The sequence below is a fragment of the Gracilinanus agilis genome, chromosome 6, assembly GCF_016433145.1.
Source record: "Gracilinanus agilis isolate LMUSP501 chromosome 6, AgileGrace, whole genome shotgun sequence".
Lineage (NCBI taxonomy): Eukaryota > Metazoa > Chordata > Mammalia > Didelphimorphia > Didelphidae > Gracilinanus > Gracilinanus agilis.
The window spans coordinates 213495131-213509651 of record NC_058135.1 but is presented as its reverse complement, the minus strand read 5'-3'; the positions used below and the strand labels follow the sequence as shown (position 1 = coordinate 213509651).

General features: G+C 44.7%; 1 protein-coding gene across 1 annotated transcript in view; it reads right to left on the bottom strand.

Annotated features, from left to right (window-relative positions):
* Window positions 1-6941: 6941 nt before the first annotated feature.
* MAN2B2 (mannosidase alpha class 2B member 2) overlaps window positions 6942-14521 on the bottom strand; it is a 102131-nt gene continuing 94551 nt past the window's right edge. Inside the window, exons 19-20 of the mRNA XM_044681765.1 lie at window positions 8175-8292; window positions 6942-7206 (exon numbers count right to left, since the gene is read on the bottom strand). Of these exons, the coding sequence (XP_044537700.1) occupies window positions 7085-7206; window positions 8175-8292 (240 nt within the window). The 3' untranslated portion in view covers window positions 6942-7084. The remainder of the gene's footprint in view (window positions 7207-8174; window positions 8293-14521) is intronic.

Here is a 14521-nt window from a genome sequence, read left to right as displayed (position 1 = left end):
TTTAAAGTACTATGTAAAGTGGGAGATTCAAATATTGGTTATATATTTTACATCTCATTCTGTAACTCTATTTTGTATTGATGCAAAAATCTAAACTTCTTCTCTGACTCTAAGTGAGGAAACTCAGGGGTTCAAAGGTTCAGTCTTAAGATTTCCCACAGTCATTGCTCAGTAAAGGGAAACTTTGAGCTCCTGGAAGTACAGACCTCTCATAAAGCACTTTAATTCTGTGGAAATTGCTATCCCAGCAAGAACTGCCAATCATTCTGGCCAAGGGAAGTCTCATTTCACCAAACTTCTGTCTTCGAGGAACTGAATGATATCAGTGGACCATCCTTGAGAAGCGAACTAGCTGACCTTGACCCATCTTAAGGCTTGTAGCCTTACAAATTTGAGGTGGCCTTCCTTATTTTTTGCCCAGATGCCTTTGAGTCTGGGGCTCCTTTCCACTGGGCCTCAGAGATCACAAAAGCGTCCCTCCCTCAGAGAGAGGTGGCCCAGATCTGACTTAACCAATTATGATCTTTCAATCTCATGAGGTTGCTGATTCCATCACAGTTATAAGCTTTCTGTTCTGTTCTTTGTTCTGTTTATAAAAAGAGCCATGAGGGCAGCTAGGTGGCTCAGTGGTTTGAGAGCTGGAAGGTCCTGAGTTCAAATCTGGCCTCGGACACTTCCTAGCTGTGTGACCCTGGATAAGTCACTTAACACCCATTGTCCAGCCCTTATTACTCTTCTGCCTTAGCACCAATTCACAAGAGTTGCATCCTCAATTCTGGGTCTTTAGCAGAAATAGAAATACACCACTGAGCCTTTTATTGGCAGGTAGCCCATCCCTGCTAATAGATTTTATCTTGAGCAGATAATTGCCTCAGTTTACTTTCTTCTTAAAGTTTACTCGTGACAAATGCTAGGCATTATTATTGAAAAATGCTGGTGCCTTTAACAAAAATGGAGGTGGGCGTATTCAAGTGGTTTTGGTCTGTTTTGGGCATTGTGATTTGAGATTTGGGGGAGATATTCAGAAGGAGATATCAAATAAATAGTTGGTAATGCAGGACCATGTTCAGGAGGGAGATAAGCTATAGACATTTGGGATTGTATTAATAATATGGAAATAGGTCTTGATCAATGACACATGTAAAATCCAGTGGAATTGCTCATTGGCTACTGGGGAGGGGGGGTGATGGGAGGAGGACAGGGAAAGAATATGAGTCAAGTAACCATGGAAAAATATCCTTGGTTAATTAATTAATTAAAATGTTCAAATCACAAAAAAATTAAAAAAAGAAATTTGGGATTGATGTACATAGAGTCAGCCAATAGGAATGGATGAGATCACCAAAGGAGGGTCTAAAGACAGAAGCAGATGCAGGACACAGCTCTGGGGGGATGATAACTAGCAAATGAAACCTAGAAAGAACAGCTGAATAAAAGGAAAACCTGGAAAAAGCAGGGTCACAGGAGCCAAAGGAGGAGAGGCTTCCAATCTCTTCTGTGGCATTGAATGGCCCACTGGGGAGTCTAATGAAACCTTTGTACCCATCTGTAGATTATTTTGAAATGCATGGAATACATTCAAATTGTTTTTGAATGCATACAACACAGACACATTATTTTAAAATATATTAACTAAAATGTTCGGGGAAAACCCCAGGGACCCCAGGTTAGGAACCCCTGATGGAGGAAGACATTGTTCAACAATGTGGAGCGTTGTGAAAAATCAGGAAGAAGGAGGACTGAGAAAAGGCGGTCAAGTCATAGGACCAGAGACTTAAGAGCCAGAAGGACTCGCAGAGGTCACTTAGTCCAGGCTCCTCATTTTGCCAATGAAGAAACCGATGGGTTGAATTATCCGGGCTCATGGGGCTATTAAATGGCAAAGTGGGACCCAGGTCTCCTGACTCTGCCTCCCACTCTCCATTCAAACCCACATGCAGAAAAATGTGCGATTATGCAAGAGACTAAAAACAGGCATCTGTTGGAAAGGTTCCCGCGTGCTTGTGGGTGCAGGATTTCTAGTCATCCTCTCAAAGGTGAGGCTGGGGTCTAATGCCTGTGCTGCTCAACGTTTGACAGCTGGCACTGCTGGAGAGGACAGATGTTTGGGGGTTTGTCCCTAGGTGAGGCGGGGGCTGGGGAGACTAAAGAAGGGGAGAAATCAGACAAGAACAAGGCTGTCGAATTGGATGCAGTGATTAAAAGCAAACATTTTGACAAGGGAACCACCTTTCCCTTCTTGGAAGGGGAGATGAATGATGAAGGTCATCTTCAGTGTTTCCTCTGAAACGCTTCGTTGAATACAAACCATCGCTGTCAACTTATCACCCCAAAGACCCCACTCGCTGCTTCTTTCTCCAAATCCCCTGCCCACCTCGCCCTTTTCTGGCGCTATTATTATCTCTACTATGTAGTCACAGAAAGGGAATGGTGGGAGGGATCTTGGCACGGAGAATGTTGGAGTGGGAAGGAACATTGGAATACAGAATGGCAAAGCCGGGAGGGACCTTCGTAGAATGTCCCAGATGTAGAGGTGTCAAATGTGTGGTCCTTAGGCCACTTGTAGCTCATAGCACTTTCAAACGTGGCTCAAACCAGATTAAAATGTAATTGGGAAGGGCAGCGAGGTGGCTCAGGGGACGAAGAGTTGGGATTCAAATCTGGCCTCAGACATTTCCCAAGTGTTTGACCCTGGGCAAGTTGCTTAACCCCAATTGCTAGCTGTTGGCATTTCTGCTTTGGAACGGATACCTCTATCGATTCTAAGAAGGTAAGGGCTCAAAAAGAGGCAATTAGGAAATATTTAACAAAACAAATATATAATAAAACATAGATAATATTAATTTGTGGTTCTCTAAGCCAATCTGTTGCCCCAAAGGATCCTTACATATGTTTTGGTGGCCCCTGGTTCTTCTCTTTGAGTTCAATACCACTGATGCAGAATAGCAGAACTCAGAAGACTCCTGAGAATGTTAGAGTTAATATTAAATGTTCGAGGTGGGAGGGACCTTAGGATGCAGAATATTAGAGATGAAAGGGTCTTGGATCACAGGATGTTAAGGCCAGAAGGAACCTTGGTTAGTTAGTCCAACCTCTATTTTTTTTTTAATAGATGAGGAAAACTGAGGGCCACAGAAAGAGTGACTTGCTCAAAGTCACGTAGCAAGTCCTGAGCAAATCCTGAGGTACTTAGCACATCAGATGGGTAATATTGAGACAAAAGGATAATCTTGGAAATGGGACCACTTGTATGGACCAAATAGGTTACACACTAAACAATAGGCAGACTAACGCTCTCTACGGCAGCTTTCACTTCCTCCAAAACCCAGTGTTTTTTTTTTTTTCTTTATAGCTAATATCAGGGACATGGAAAAGTTGGAGGCTTCCTAGGGCATAAGGAGTTAAAGGACGTGGTGATGATGATAATAATAAATATTTTAATAAGGTTTTAATGTGTGGGAAGCCGTTCTATGTATTAAAGCCTTTGGAGAAATAGGATCAAATTTAGGGCCTGTTATCTGGATTCCCTATGTGACCAATCCAGGCTGAGTCAGTCTTTGTGTTTGGTCCTGGTCACCTGAGTTTGGGAAGCGCTTTGGCTTGAGGGGAAAAGGTATTCGCACTGCTCAGAAAGCCCTTGCGTTAGGCGCCATTCATATAGGGGGCCATCCCTCTATATGATTTTTTGGGGTCCAGAGCGGCGTGGTGGCATAGGATGGTTAAAGCAGGAGAAAGAAAATGAGAACAACTAGACTAGTGGTTAGCCCATGCTGTCCCAAAGTCTGTGGGCTTGGGAGTTTATTATATACTGGTTTCAAACAAAGAACACAGCTATGAAGGGGTAACAGATCATACATAACCCATTAAAGTCTAAAGAGTAAAGGTATAAGTACCAAGACAATGGCCAAATTCCAACCATCAATTAGTAGGGATAATTCTGGGAGAGGAAATATTTTTATGGAGATGCTCACTTATTGAGTTCTGTCTTCCAGGATTATAGGCACCTGGACAAATAAAGTCAAGACTAAAAGCACCATACTTTATCTAAGTATGCAGACTTATCTTAAGTAATGTTTGTTAGGGTTCAGGCTTCTTAATTATCAAGGAGAGGAATCATTAACTCAGTAGATGCTGGTCTGCCACTTCAAAGTTTTCCAATAGGAGTTCTAAGAAAGGTGGGGATCAAAACTGAGTCAAAAGAGGAGCCTCAGATTTTTATCTTAGATGGCCCATTCTGTCTGCATTCCTGACATGCAGTGCAGAAAAATCATACACACAGTTTTACTTGCCGATGATTTTGTAATGGGATCCAGATAAAATATCTGTTACAGACCCTGTTTCTCTAAATGACTCCTAATAGCCTTTTCGGAGGGATCAAGTTGATTTTGGATTAACCTACCTGCTGGTACCAGAGCCTTTTGGGGCTCAGGTGACCAGGACCAAACACAAAGACTGACTCAGCCTGGATTGGTCACATAGGGAATCCAGATAACAGGCCCTAAATTTGATCCTATTTCTCCAAAGGCTTTAATACATAGAACGGCTTCCCACATTAATGTTATAGATCAAATCTTAAAATATTATCTGTTCTACTATAGAAATATGACTATGAATATAGTAAATATACATCTCATTAGATACAATCATTTTGATGTGAGACATACATATTTTTAATGCTAGAAAAGCCCACTCTCCCTAATCCACAAGGGTGTATTCAATCACATTTCATGCACTATAGCCATTTGCTTAGTGTCCACGAATGCTTCGTCCCAGCTCTACCACTCTGTTTTGTACTTTGGGAGCCTGGACTTGGCTTGCACACGGTCCATCATTTGATACATGATGGGGGCTTCATAAATGCTTGTGGGATAAAGAGTCGAGATTACTCATTGTATACGAGGTTGTCTACCATCTCACAACCACCATTTCAGTTCCATTTGGCTCTTGTGAAGGGCATACTCTGTGCAAGGCTCTCTTTTGGGAATTGTGGGCACAAAGAATAGAGATAACACAGACCCAGCCCTCCAGGAGCTAATTTTAATTTTAATTTTAATATGGGAGTCTGAAGTAGAAGAGGGGGAGAGGACAAATATGCAAAAATATCCAAAGAAATGATACAAGGCAAAATGAAATCAGTTCAAAGGAGACATCTAGGGAAAGTGCTACAAGAAATTGGAGGGATTGGAGGAAGGAAAAATCTATTTCTCCCAGGGAGATCAGAGAAGGCTCCATGGTGGTAGCATCCAAACCAGATCCTGAAGGGAGGGAGGGCCTTTCATCAATAGAAATAAGGAATTCATTTCCCCCTTTCTTTACTAGAAGAGTCCTAGATAACTTCCCAATTCTGTCAAACTACTTCTAATGGTTCTCCAAGTATTAACTGGAGCCCACTGTAGGCTTGACCTCAAGTTCAGTTCTCCAAGGAAAGGAACATGGAACACCTGTCCTTCTTCCTCTCAAGGCACTCACCATCCAGTTGGGGAGCAATGAGATGCACAGCACGCAATGAACCACGCAGAATGAGGCCATGTTAGACAATGGAAAGGAAATAAGAAAGAACATGTGCTACTACAGGGAACACTGAGGTCCCCCTGACTTTCTTGGTTCAAGTCCTGCCATGGCCACTTATAACCTGTGTGACCTCACGTAAGTCCCGCCATGTTGCCGGGTCTATTTTCTCTTTCATAAGAGAAGTTTGCATTTGGTTTCTTCTGAGGTCCCTTCCAACTCCAGATCTATGACCCTATGAAGCTCTTCCACTGAGAAGTCAAGCGGAATTTGGATTTCATTGGCAGACATCTTTGAAAACCAAGGACTAATTACTGGAGGGCATTAGTGGAAGCTAGTTTGAGTTAGTACTCAACAAATATTTGCTGAGTCTAAATTTCTAGTTTTTCTTCTCTTCCTTGTTTCAAAAGGTCAGTGTCTATTAACTACCTTTCCTTCCTAAGAGTTACCATTTTCTCCCATTAATCCCATTTCTGGGTTCAATTTCCACCTCATTTTTGAGAGATCACTGTGTAGCTGAAGACGTTAAACTCACTGCTCAGCTGCTGACAAAACTCCCGAGTGCCCTCCAACCAGACTAAAATGTAATGGGGAAATGTTTAAGAAAAGAAATAAAAATACAGAACAGTGTAAATAATATTAATTTGTGGTTTTCCAAGTCAATATGCAGCAGCATGTAGGGATTCACTTCTCTTTGAGTTTGACACAGTTGGTGTGGCAGACAAAGGACTGTATTTGGAGTTAGAAGATGTGGAATGGATGGCGAGGAATGCAGACTCCTGGGGGGTGGAGACTGCTTCATTTTTGTCTTTGGGGAGGCAGTTAGGTGGCTTAGTGGATAGAGCAATGGGTCTGTAATCAGAAAGATGAGTTCAGACCTGGATTCAGACAGTTATTAGCTGTGACGCTAGGGGTAAGTCACTAAACCTTTGCCTGCCTCTGTCTCATCATCTGTAAAATGGGGATAACAGCACCTACCTCCCAGTTGTTGATGTGAAGAAAAAACAACATAGTATTTGTAAACCTTTAAGAGCAATGTAAATGCTATTATTATTATTAACATTCCCTGCTACATTTTCTTTCACACAAGAGGCACTTAATGTTGCCTTGCCATGACACTTACTAGCTTGGTGTTCTTGGGCAAGTCTCTCCTCTATAAGTCTCATCTATATAATGGAGAAAAATAGGACCTGCAGGACTTAGCTCACAGGGTCGTAGGGACAGAAGCACTTTGTGGGCCTCGCTGAGCCCCAGAAACAGGTGCTCCCCCTTGTCATCTCCTTGGACTCCACCCCCAACTTCTTCCCCCAACCCATGTTTGTCATATTCATGAAGGAAGGACATGGGGGGTGGGGGGGTGGGACTGGGTGTGTGGGGGGGATCAGAGCAAATGGTGGCAGCATGAGAAGAAAAAGCCACTGACAGTTCTTCTCTGTCATCATAATTTACAGTTTATTACAAAAATATACATCTTTTGCCCTCCACAAATTCATATTGGCCTTCCATATCCCCTTGGCAGGCCTGGCAGCAAGGCTTCCAAGACATTCCGGAGAGCCGCAGGGGTAGTTTAAGCGTTTCATGGCTCTTGGAAATAGATAAAGAAGGTCTTTATTTCCTTTGGGTGCAGAATGAAGGTGGAATTCCCCAAGGCTGTCCGGGAAGACCTGCGGAAACCTGGAAAGGACAGACGTGTTAGTTCTGACCCAGCTCCGATGTTCCGGTCACTAGTTCTTACTGGCCCAGGCCTGGCTAACTTCCCTCACCCCTACAAAGGCCCAGCTTCTCCCTCCTTCAGTCCAGACCAGAGAACATGAGAGCTGAGGGGAACCTGAGAACACGGACCCGGAGGGAAAGAGAAAGTGAATGTCGCGGCTAGAAGCCACCTTTGTACGTGGAACGTCAGAGTCGGAAGGCAGCTTAGAATACGAGAGTATCTGGAGCTGGAGGCGAGGGAACCTTCTAGTCCACCTTCCTCAGCTGACAGCCCGTCAGTCAATCAATAAGCATTTATTAAGCACCTACTAAATGCCAGGCATGGGGATACGAGAATAAGCGATCCCTTCTCTCCAGGACTTTACATTTAGTGTTGCCTGGTCCCTTCCAGCTCTAACATGCCTAAATTCCTGTTTTCAGTGAAAGGCCCTCGCAGGCTGCCTCTGGTACATCCTGGATGCCAGACCAGATCCTGGCGCTGAACTCATAAGGAAGTGCTGCCTGGCTACTGACAAATTACCTTCTAAAAGGGCACCACGGCTGGCCACGAGAAGGATTCATTTCCCCCCCAAAGTTCTCCCACTACCACTGGCCATTGCCTACTAGTGCATTCTTGGAAGCCAAAGCTTTTCTCCTCAAAAGACTTGATTCTTGTTAACATGCAAAAGGCCCTGGGACCCGACGGGAACTGGATGCTATTAAGGAGGCTGAAGGGAAAGACACAGAAAATAAAGGCTGGGATGCCAAGAGGATGGAGGCTGCTTCAGATTGTGCTGAGGGCTGGTCCAAGAGCAGAGGGGAGGGGTGGTCAGACTTCCTAAGGAGGTTCAAAGCTGGCCAGTGTGAGACCTATTGAAGAGTAACCAGGCCAGCTAGAAGCCCAATAGGTGCCCAAAGTCCTGGAAGGCATGAGGGGGACAGATAGGAAGGGCTGAACCTATGATCTTTCAGACCTTGGCCTTCACGTTCGGTTGTCTTCCATCTCCAGCGATTCAGGTCCTTCACATCCCAGGTCCCTGTGAGGGAGCGCTCCTCCACCAAAGCCACCGTTCCCAAACTCTGGAGCAGAGACTGTTAAGAACCAAAGACATCACACATTGAGTTATTTGCCAATCCTACACAAAACTGCTTCATTGGAAAGTCTGTTGAAGATAAAATGGCTAATCCCCATTGCTTGTCCCTTAGTGCTCTTCTGCCTTGGAACCAATACATAGCATCAATTTTAAGACATAAGATATGGGTTTAAAAAATAAAATAAAAAGGTTTCACCAAGAAAACAATAATGGCTACAACACCATAAATGGAAAGAAACAACATTGCTAAATGTCTGAAAATGGATGTTGTGAAACCCCAAAGAATCAAGTGTGGTTCCAAAGAGGAGCCTCGAGAAGACAGCCCCAAGTACTACTTTGTGGAGGCAGGAGGTTCACAGGTGTGGAACACTCCATATATTCCTATAACCTAAAAATAGGTTGGTAGGTTTTGCTGACTGCTTTTTTCCCTTCCTCCTCCTCCTCTTCCTCTTCCTCCTCCTCCTCCTCCTCCTCCTTCTCCTCCTCCTCCTCCTTCTCTTCCTCTTCCTCCTCCTTCTCTTTCTCCTCCTTCTTCTTCTCTTCCGCCTCCTCCTCCTCCTTCTCTTCCTCCTCCTCCTTCTCTTTCTCCTCCTTCTCCTTCTCTTCCTTCTCCTCCTCCTCCTCCTTCTTCTTTTTTTATATAGGACAGTTCAGAGGGAGAGGGAAGAATATGGGGGGAAATTTAAGCAATGTAAAATCAGAAGACCAATCACAATCGGTGGTGAAAATAGAAGTGGGTCACACATTTTAAGCACCCAATTTTAGCCTGGGACTCCTGCTCTAGCTTAGTAATGACTAAGATTGGGATGATCAGAATTACACTCCCCAATTTACACAACCTGAGGTAGAACACAGGGCTAAAGAGCCTATATTATACATCTGACCCACTTGGATATTTCTGATATTCTCATATATCATTGCTTCTCCCAACAAACATGGAAAACTGAGAGTTAATTATGGTCCCAACAAGGGGCACTCACATGGAAGGGGAAGATCAGAAAGAGTACCAGCTTTTTCTTATCTGGACAATGATAAAGAGAGCAGCCTATCAGGGATTCAAAAACTGCCTAGAATCCTGTTAGGTGCTATAGGGAGTAAGTACCAAGATGCATAAGATGCAGTTCCTGCCTTCATGATCTGGATGGGAAGATAAGACATAGAAACAAAGAGGGCTTCAAGTTGGAGCTACGAGGGGTCTTTAGAATGCAGGATGTCAGAACTGGAAGCTTAAGGTCAACAAATTCAACCTCCTTGTTTTATGTATGAGGAAACTGATGCCTATGGAGGATCTACAGATTTAGTTAGAAGGAACCTCAGAGACTTCCAACCCCCTCATTTTTACAGATGAGTAAACTAGGGAACAAAAAGGTTAAGTGACTTGCTCAATGTCACCCAATTAATAAGTATCTTAGACTGAATTTGAACTCAGATCTTACCAACTCCAAGCCCAGGGTTTTATTTACTGCCCAATCTATTTATATTGTCAAAAACTGAAGGCAACTCAAATGTTCAGTGATGAGATGGTTGAATAAGCTGCCTCATTAATGAACTTGAATATTTATAATACTGAGAGCAATGGAACTGGAGTCAAAGGATCTTGAGTCAAATCCTGGCTCTCCTACTTATTTCCTGTGCAAGCCACTTATCTCTGGGGGTCTTTAATATTTTCATTGGTAAAATAAGGGAGTTGGACCAGATGACCTTTAAGATACCTCTAATTTTATAATTCCAAATCATTTCAGTACAGCAAAATATGCAAAAATTTCTATGAAATGATACAAAATAAGGCTAGAAGAATTAAAAGTAATACATATACTGGCCTAAAACTTGGTGAAGGCATTGGTGGAAAAGAGATTTGCAGGAAACATGACAAATGAATTGTCATTTTAAAAAAGTTTCAATCCTGTTATTCCTGTTTTATTCTTTTATCACAATGTCAATTGTTTCAGTTTTACAGGATTATTTGGGTTCAGTTTCCTATTTTTACTTGGATTTTTGGAAAGTGTTAAGTTTAGAATGAATGGTTATTTTAAAATAAAGGAAGAACAGGGGAAGCCCTTTTGTCCTACTGAAATATTCTCTGTCTCTGGCTGGCTATCTGCATCAGTGAGGTTGGAACATCAGTCTTGATACTTATTAGCTATGTGACTGAGCAAACCATTTACCTGTCTGGGCCTCAATTTGCTAATCTATAAGATACAGATAGAGATATGTGAGGGCAGCTGGGAGAAAACCAGTTCCATCACTGAAAGGTGCTACAAAACCATGAATTGCTCCATGTTGTGGATGAGGACAGGTCTAGGGATGGTGAATGAGCCGAAGCAGCACTTTATTTCTCCCTTTCCCTGCATGAGCCCCTCCCTGCCAACAGAACCCTCAGTGGCTCCCCTGACTCTCCTGTGGAGGCAGAGAAGGGGAGCCTGTCTGAGTGGAGATGGCAGGCAAGGCAGCTTCTGCGTTGGGGCTGGTGAAGCCTGACCTGAGAGAGTCATTTTCCTCGTCTGCACCTCGGTTTCCTTGGCTGGAAAGTAAGAAAGTCGGAGCAGCTGATCTCTAAGGTCCCTCCCTGTCCACCTTAACCCTGGGTGACTCTAGGAGCTTTTCTGATTGTGCCAAAAGGCTTCGAGGTGCTGCCTGGCTGCTCATCCTGCCACGATCAGATAGGTGAGAATAACAAATACTTCCTGTGTACGAGGGGTTAGCTGTTTGTAAACATTTCCTGTCTGGTGGATCTTACTTCACTGCCATTTCCCCTCCTCTCTCAGACACTCAAAAACTCAATTAACTCTTTTCCATTTGTGTGAATATCAGCCAACACATGTTGGCCCCAGACAGGTCCTCAAGGCTTCAAGTTGCTCAGCAGGTGCCAATCTGCAGTGGTAGAGGGAATTTCCTTACTGGAAGTTCTCTATACTAATGAAACCAAAAGTCTGGTAAAAAAAAATTCATATCCTTATTCTGGACAGTAAACTCCATCAAGACCAGAACTCTTTCTTATCTAAACTTTGTCTCTTCCCAAGTACCTAATAGTATTTTGTGCTGTGTACACATTAGGTGATTAACAAACATTTATGGAATTGAATTTATAACATTCCTGACATATGGCAGCAAAATTTTTGATTCAGAGAAGGAAATCACTAGATGAGAAAATACCCTCCCCTAATGCAGCTCAGTGCATTTTACGCACTTCAAAGTCTCTTAAAGATACCATAAAGTGACTTATCCAGGGCCCCCAAGTCAGTAGGACAGAGGTGGGATTTGAACCTGGGTCTTCCTGGCTGGGGGGTCAGCTCTCTATCCCCTGGGCCACACAGCCGAAGGAGTGATGAGGGACAATATATAAATAACTAGCTACATTTATAACATAGAGGGGAAATAGAAGGCAACTTCAGAGGGGAAGGCACTAATGGGCAAGGGGGCTGAGAGAGGGCCCAAGAAGAATTCTCTGCAAAAGAGAGGATCAGAGCTGAGCCCTGAGGAAGCCGGAGCAACAATGGGGTGGATATGAGGAGGGGAACATTCCTGGAGGAGGCAGGAGATGGAGGGCATGAGTGAGGAGAGCAGGGAGAGCGGAGGACCTGGAGCAGAATAGGTGCAGAGGAGGGAAGCATAGAAGGTAAGGAAGGTGGGGAGAGGCTGGGAGGAAAGAGCTTTATATGCAAACAGAGTGATGTTCAGGGAGTTCCCAGGAAGCCTCTTGAGTTTGCTGAGAGGGGTGGGACAGTGTTGGGGCGAGGTGACCTGGTCCATTTCAGAAAAATCACGTTAGCATTTGGGACAGGGATGGACCCTTGAGGCAGGGGGACCAGTGAGGAGTGGAAGGCAACAGTCTTGGTGAAAGGTGAAAAGGGTCTGATCTAGGGTGATGGCCCTACAAGGGCGGGCACATGAGGGGATCAGATGCTGTGATGCAGAAACAACAACATCTGGCAGGGGACTGGACAAAGATGGCATTGAGGCTGTGAGCCTAGGTATTTGGGAAGATGGTAGGATTCGAAACCAAGTCTTCCTGACTTTGAGTCCATAACTCCATGTGTGCCTCTACTTCTCAGGTAAGAAGTGGAAGAATTGGGATTCAAATCCAGGTCCTGTGATTTAATGACCAGTAATCTCTCACTGACAAGTAGGTGGTGCAGCAGATAGGGCGCTAATCTTCCTGAGTACAAATCTGGCCTCAGATACTTACCAGCTGTGGGACCCCAGGCAAGTCACTTCCCCATTTGCCTCAGTTTCTTTATCTGTAAAATGAGCTGGAGAAGAAAATGGCAAACTGCTCTGGGATCTCTGCCACACAAACCCCAAATGGTGTCACAAAGAGTCACACTGAGAAATAAGTGAACAACAACTCTCCTGTTGGTTAGTAAGGGTCAGAACTGGGCCTAGAATCAAGCACAAGAACCTAGTCCAGTGATTTCTCCCACCCTGCCAGGAGGTATCCACGGGCAGGGCAAGAATCCTGGGTCTGGAGCCAGAAGCCCTGGCTCTGCTATTTACCATCCACTGTGACTCTGGGCAAGCTACTTTGTGCGTTTCAGATTTCCACATCTGTAAAATGAGGGAATTGAAGAAGATTTTTAAGGCTCCTTCCTGCCGTAGAACCTACCGAATCAGACAGAACTCTACTGAAGAGGCCCATCTATGGGCTGCTTCCATCCTCCCCTGAAATGAGATTCTGCAGTGAAAAACGCCTGATGCATCTGGGTCACAGAGTAGGGATGCTTTGCCTCCAGGCTGGCTTCAGGGACAGAACACAGATAAGGTCTAACTCCAACAGGAAGAGACCAGAAGAAATCCGCAGGAGTTTGTGGCCTGACCTCAGAGATGATAGTCACTGCCTAGACCGAAGAAAGCCAAGTCCTGCCAGGCCCAGCGATCATGACCCAAGAAGAGGAAGTGGCTTCTGCCCCCAGGATACACGCTACCCGGAGTAGATCTAGGCCGAGGGAAGAGGACCACGTGCCTCCTGTTGGGGCCTCATAGACACGGAGGAAGGGAAAAAAGGTGGAGAGAAACTGGGAAGATTTGTGTGAAGTTATTCAGAGTCAAGAGAGCGGCACCCAGGACAGCCTGCACAAGGACCTCCACAGGACGGAAAGGGAACACGGCTGAAGACGCCGGACCTCAGGCCTATGTGATCAGACTCGACGTCACAGACCTGAAGAACAGGGAGAGGATGAAGAAACATGCCGAGGAGGCCAGGATGGCTGGAGGAGGTCTGAGCCATGTGGGCTCAGACAGGGTTAAGGGGTCAGTTCCTTTGCTTGCCTGGGGCCCTTCTTCATTGCTAGAGAGAGTTTTGGGGGGAAGAGAGAAGCAGACATTACAAAATGATAGTTTTACGTACATAAACACAGACACATGTAAAATATCATCACTTATATATCCTATTATATACTCTATGATATAGAAATAATAGTATTTAATATAGATACATGCTAATTTAGAGAGAAACATTTATGTGTTTATATACACACAAGTACAAACACACATACACACAGAACTACATAAACACGTGTGTGTGTGTGTGTGTGTGTGTGTGTGTACACAACTAAAACTAAAACAGTATTAAAAAAAGACCAAAGCAGGAAGGCACCCTCTCCTGGTCACACTGACTCTAGGCCTCGCTGCTGGGCCGCAGTGGCCTTCTCCCCATGGTGAGTTTCTCCAGGGCCTCCATTCTGGGACGGGCTTTGGCCAGCCTTCCCTCCTGACGACTCTCTTTGCCACTGCGCCCCCCTCCCCCCCCAGCTCCCTTGAGGTGCTCTTTTCCCCTAAGCTCTCTGAGGGCAGCGACTGCCTTTCCTTTTCCTTGTATTTGTGTGTCTGACATTTAGCACGGTGTCTGACACATGGCAGGCACTTAGTAAATGTTTACAGACTGACTGACTGCTCCCTCCCGCAGTCCTTTCTATTTATCCGGTATATAGCTCGCTGTGCGTAGAGCTGGCCTCCTAAGTTAGAATGGGAGCTCCTGGAGGGCGGGGGCTGCCCCTCTTTTTCCTCGTATTTGCGTCCTGGGGCGTAGCACGGGCCTAGTACATGCTAAACACTTCATAGCTGCTTGTTGGATCTCTGGATGCTTTCACTTGTGCTACGGCCTGTGACAACTGCATTATCCCTAGAGTGTTGCTCATCTAGAAATCATGGTGATGATTCTTGTGTTGCCAAGAAAGAAAATGCTTTGTAAACTTTAAACAGGGCCTCGGTAGCTCTTGTCTTTTTCTAGC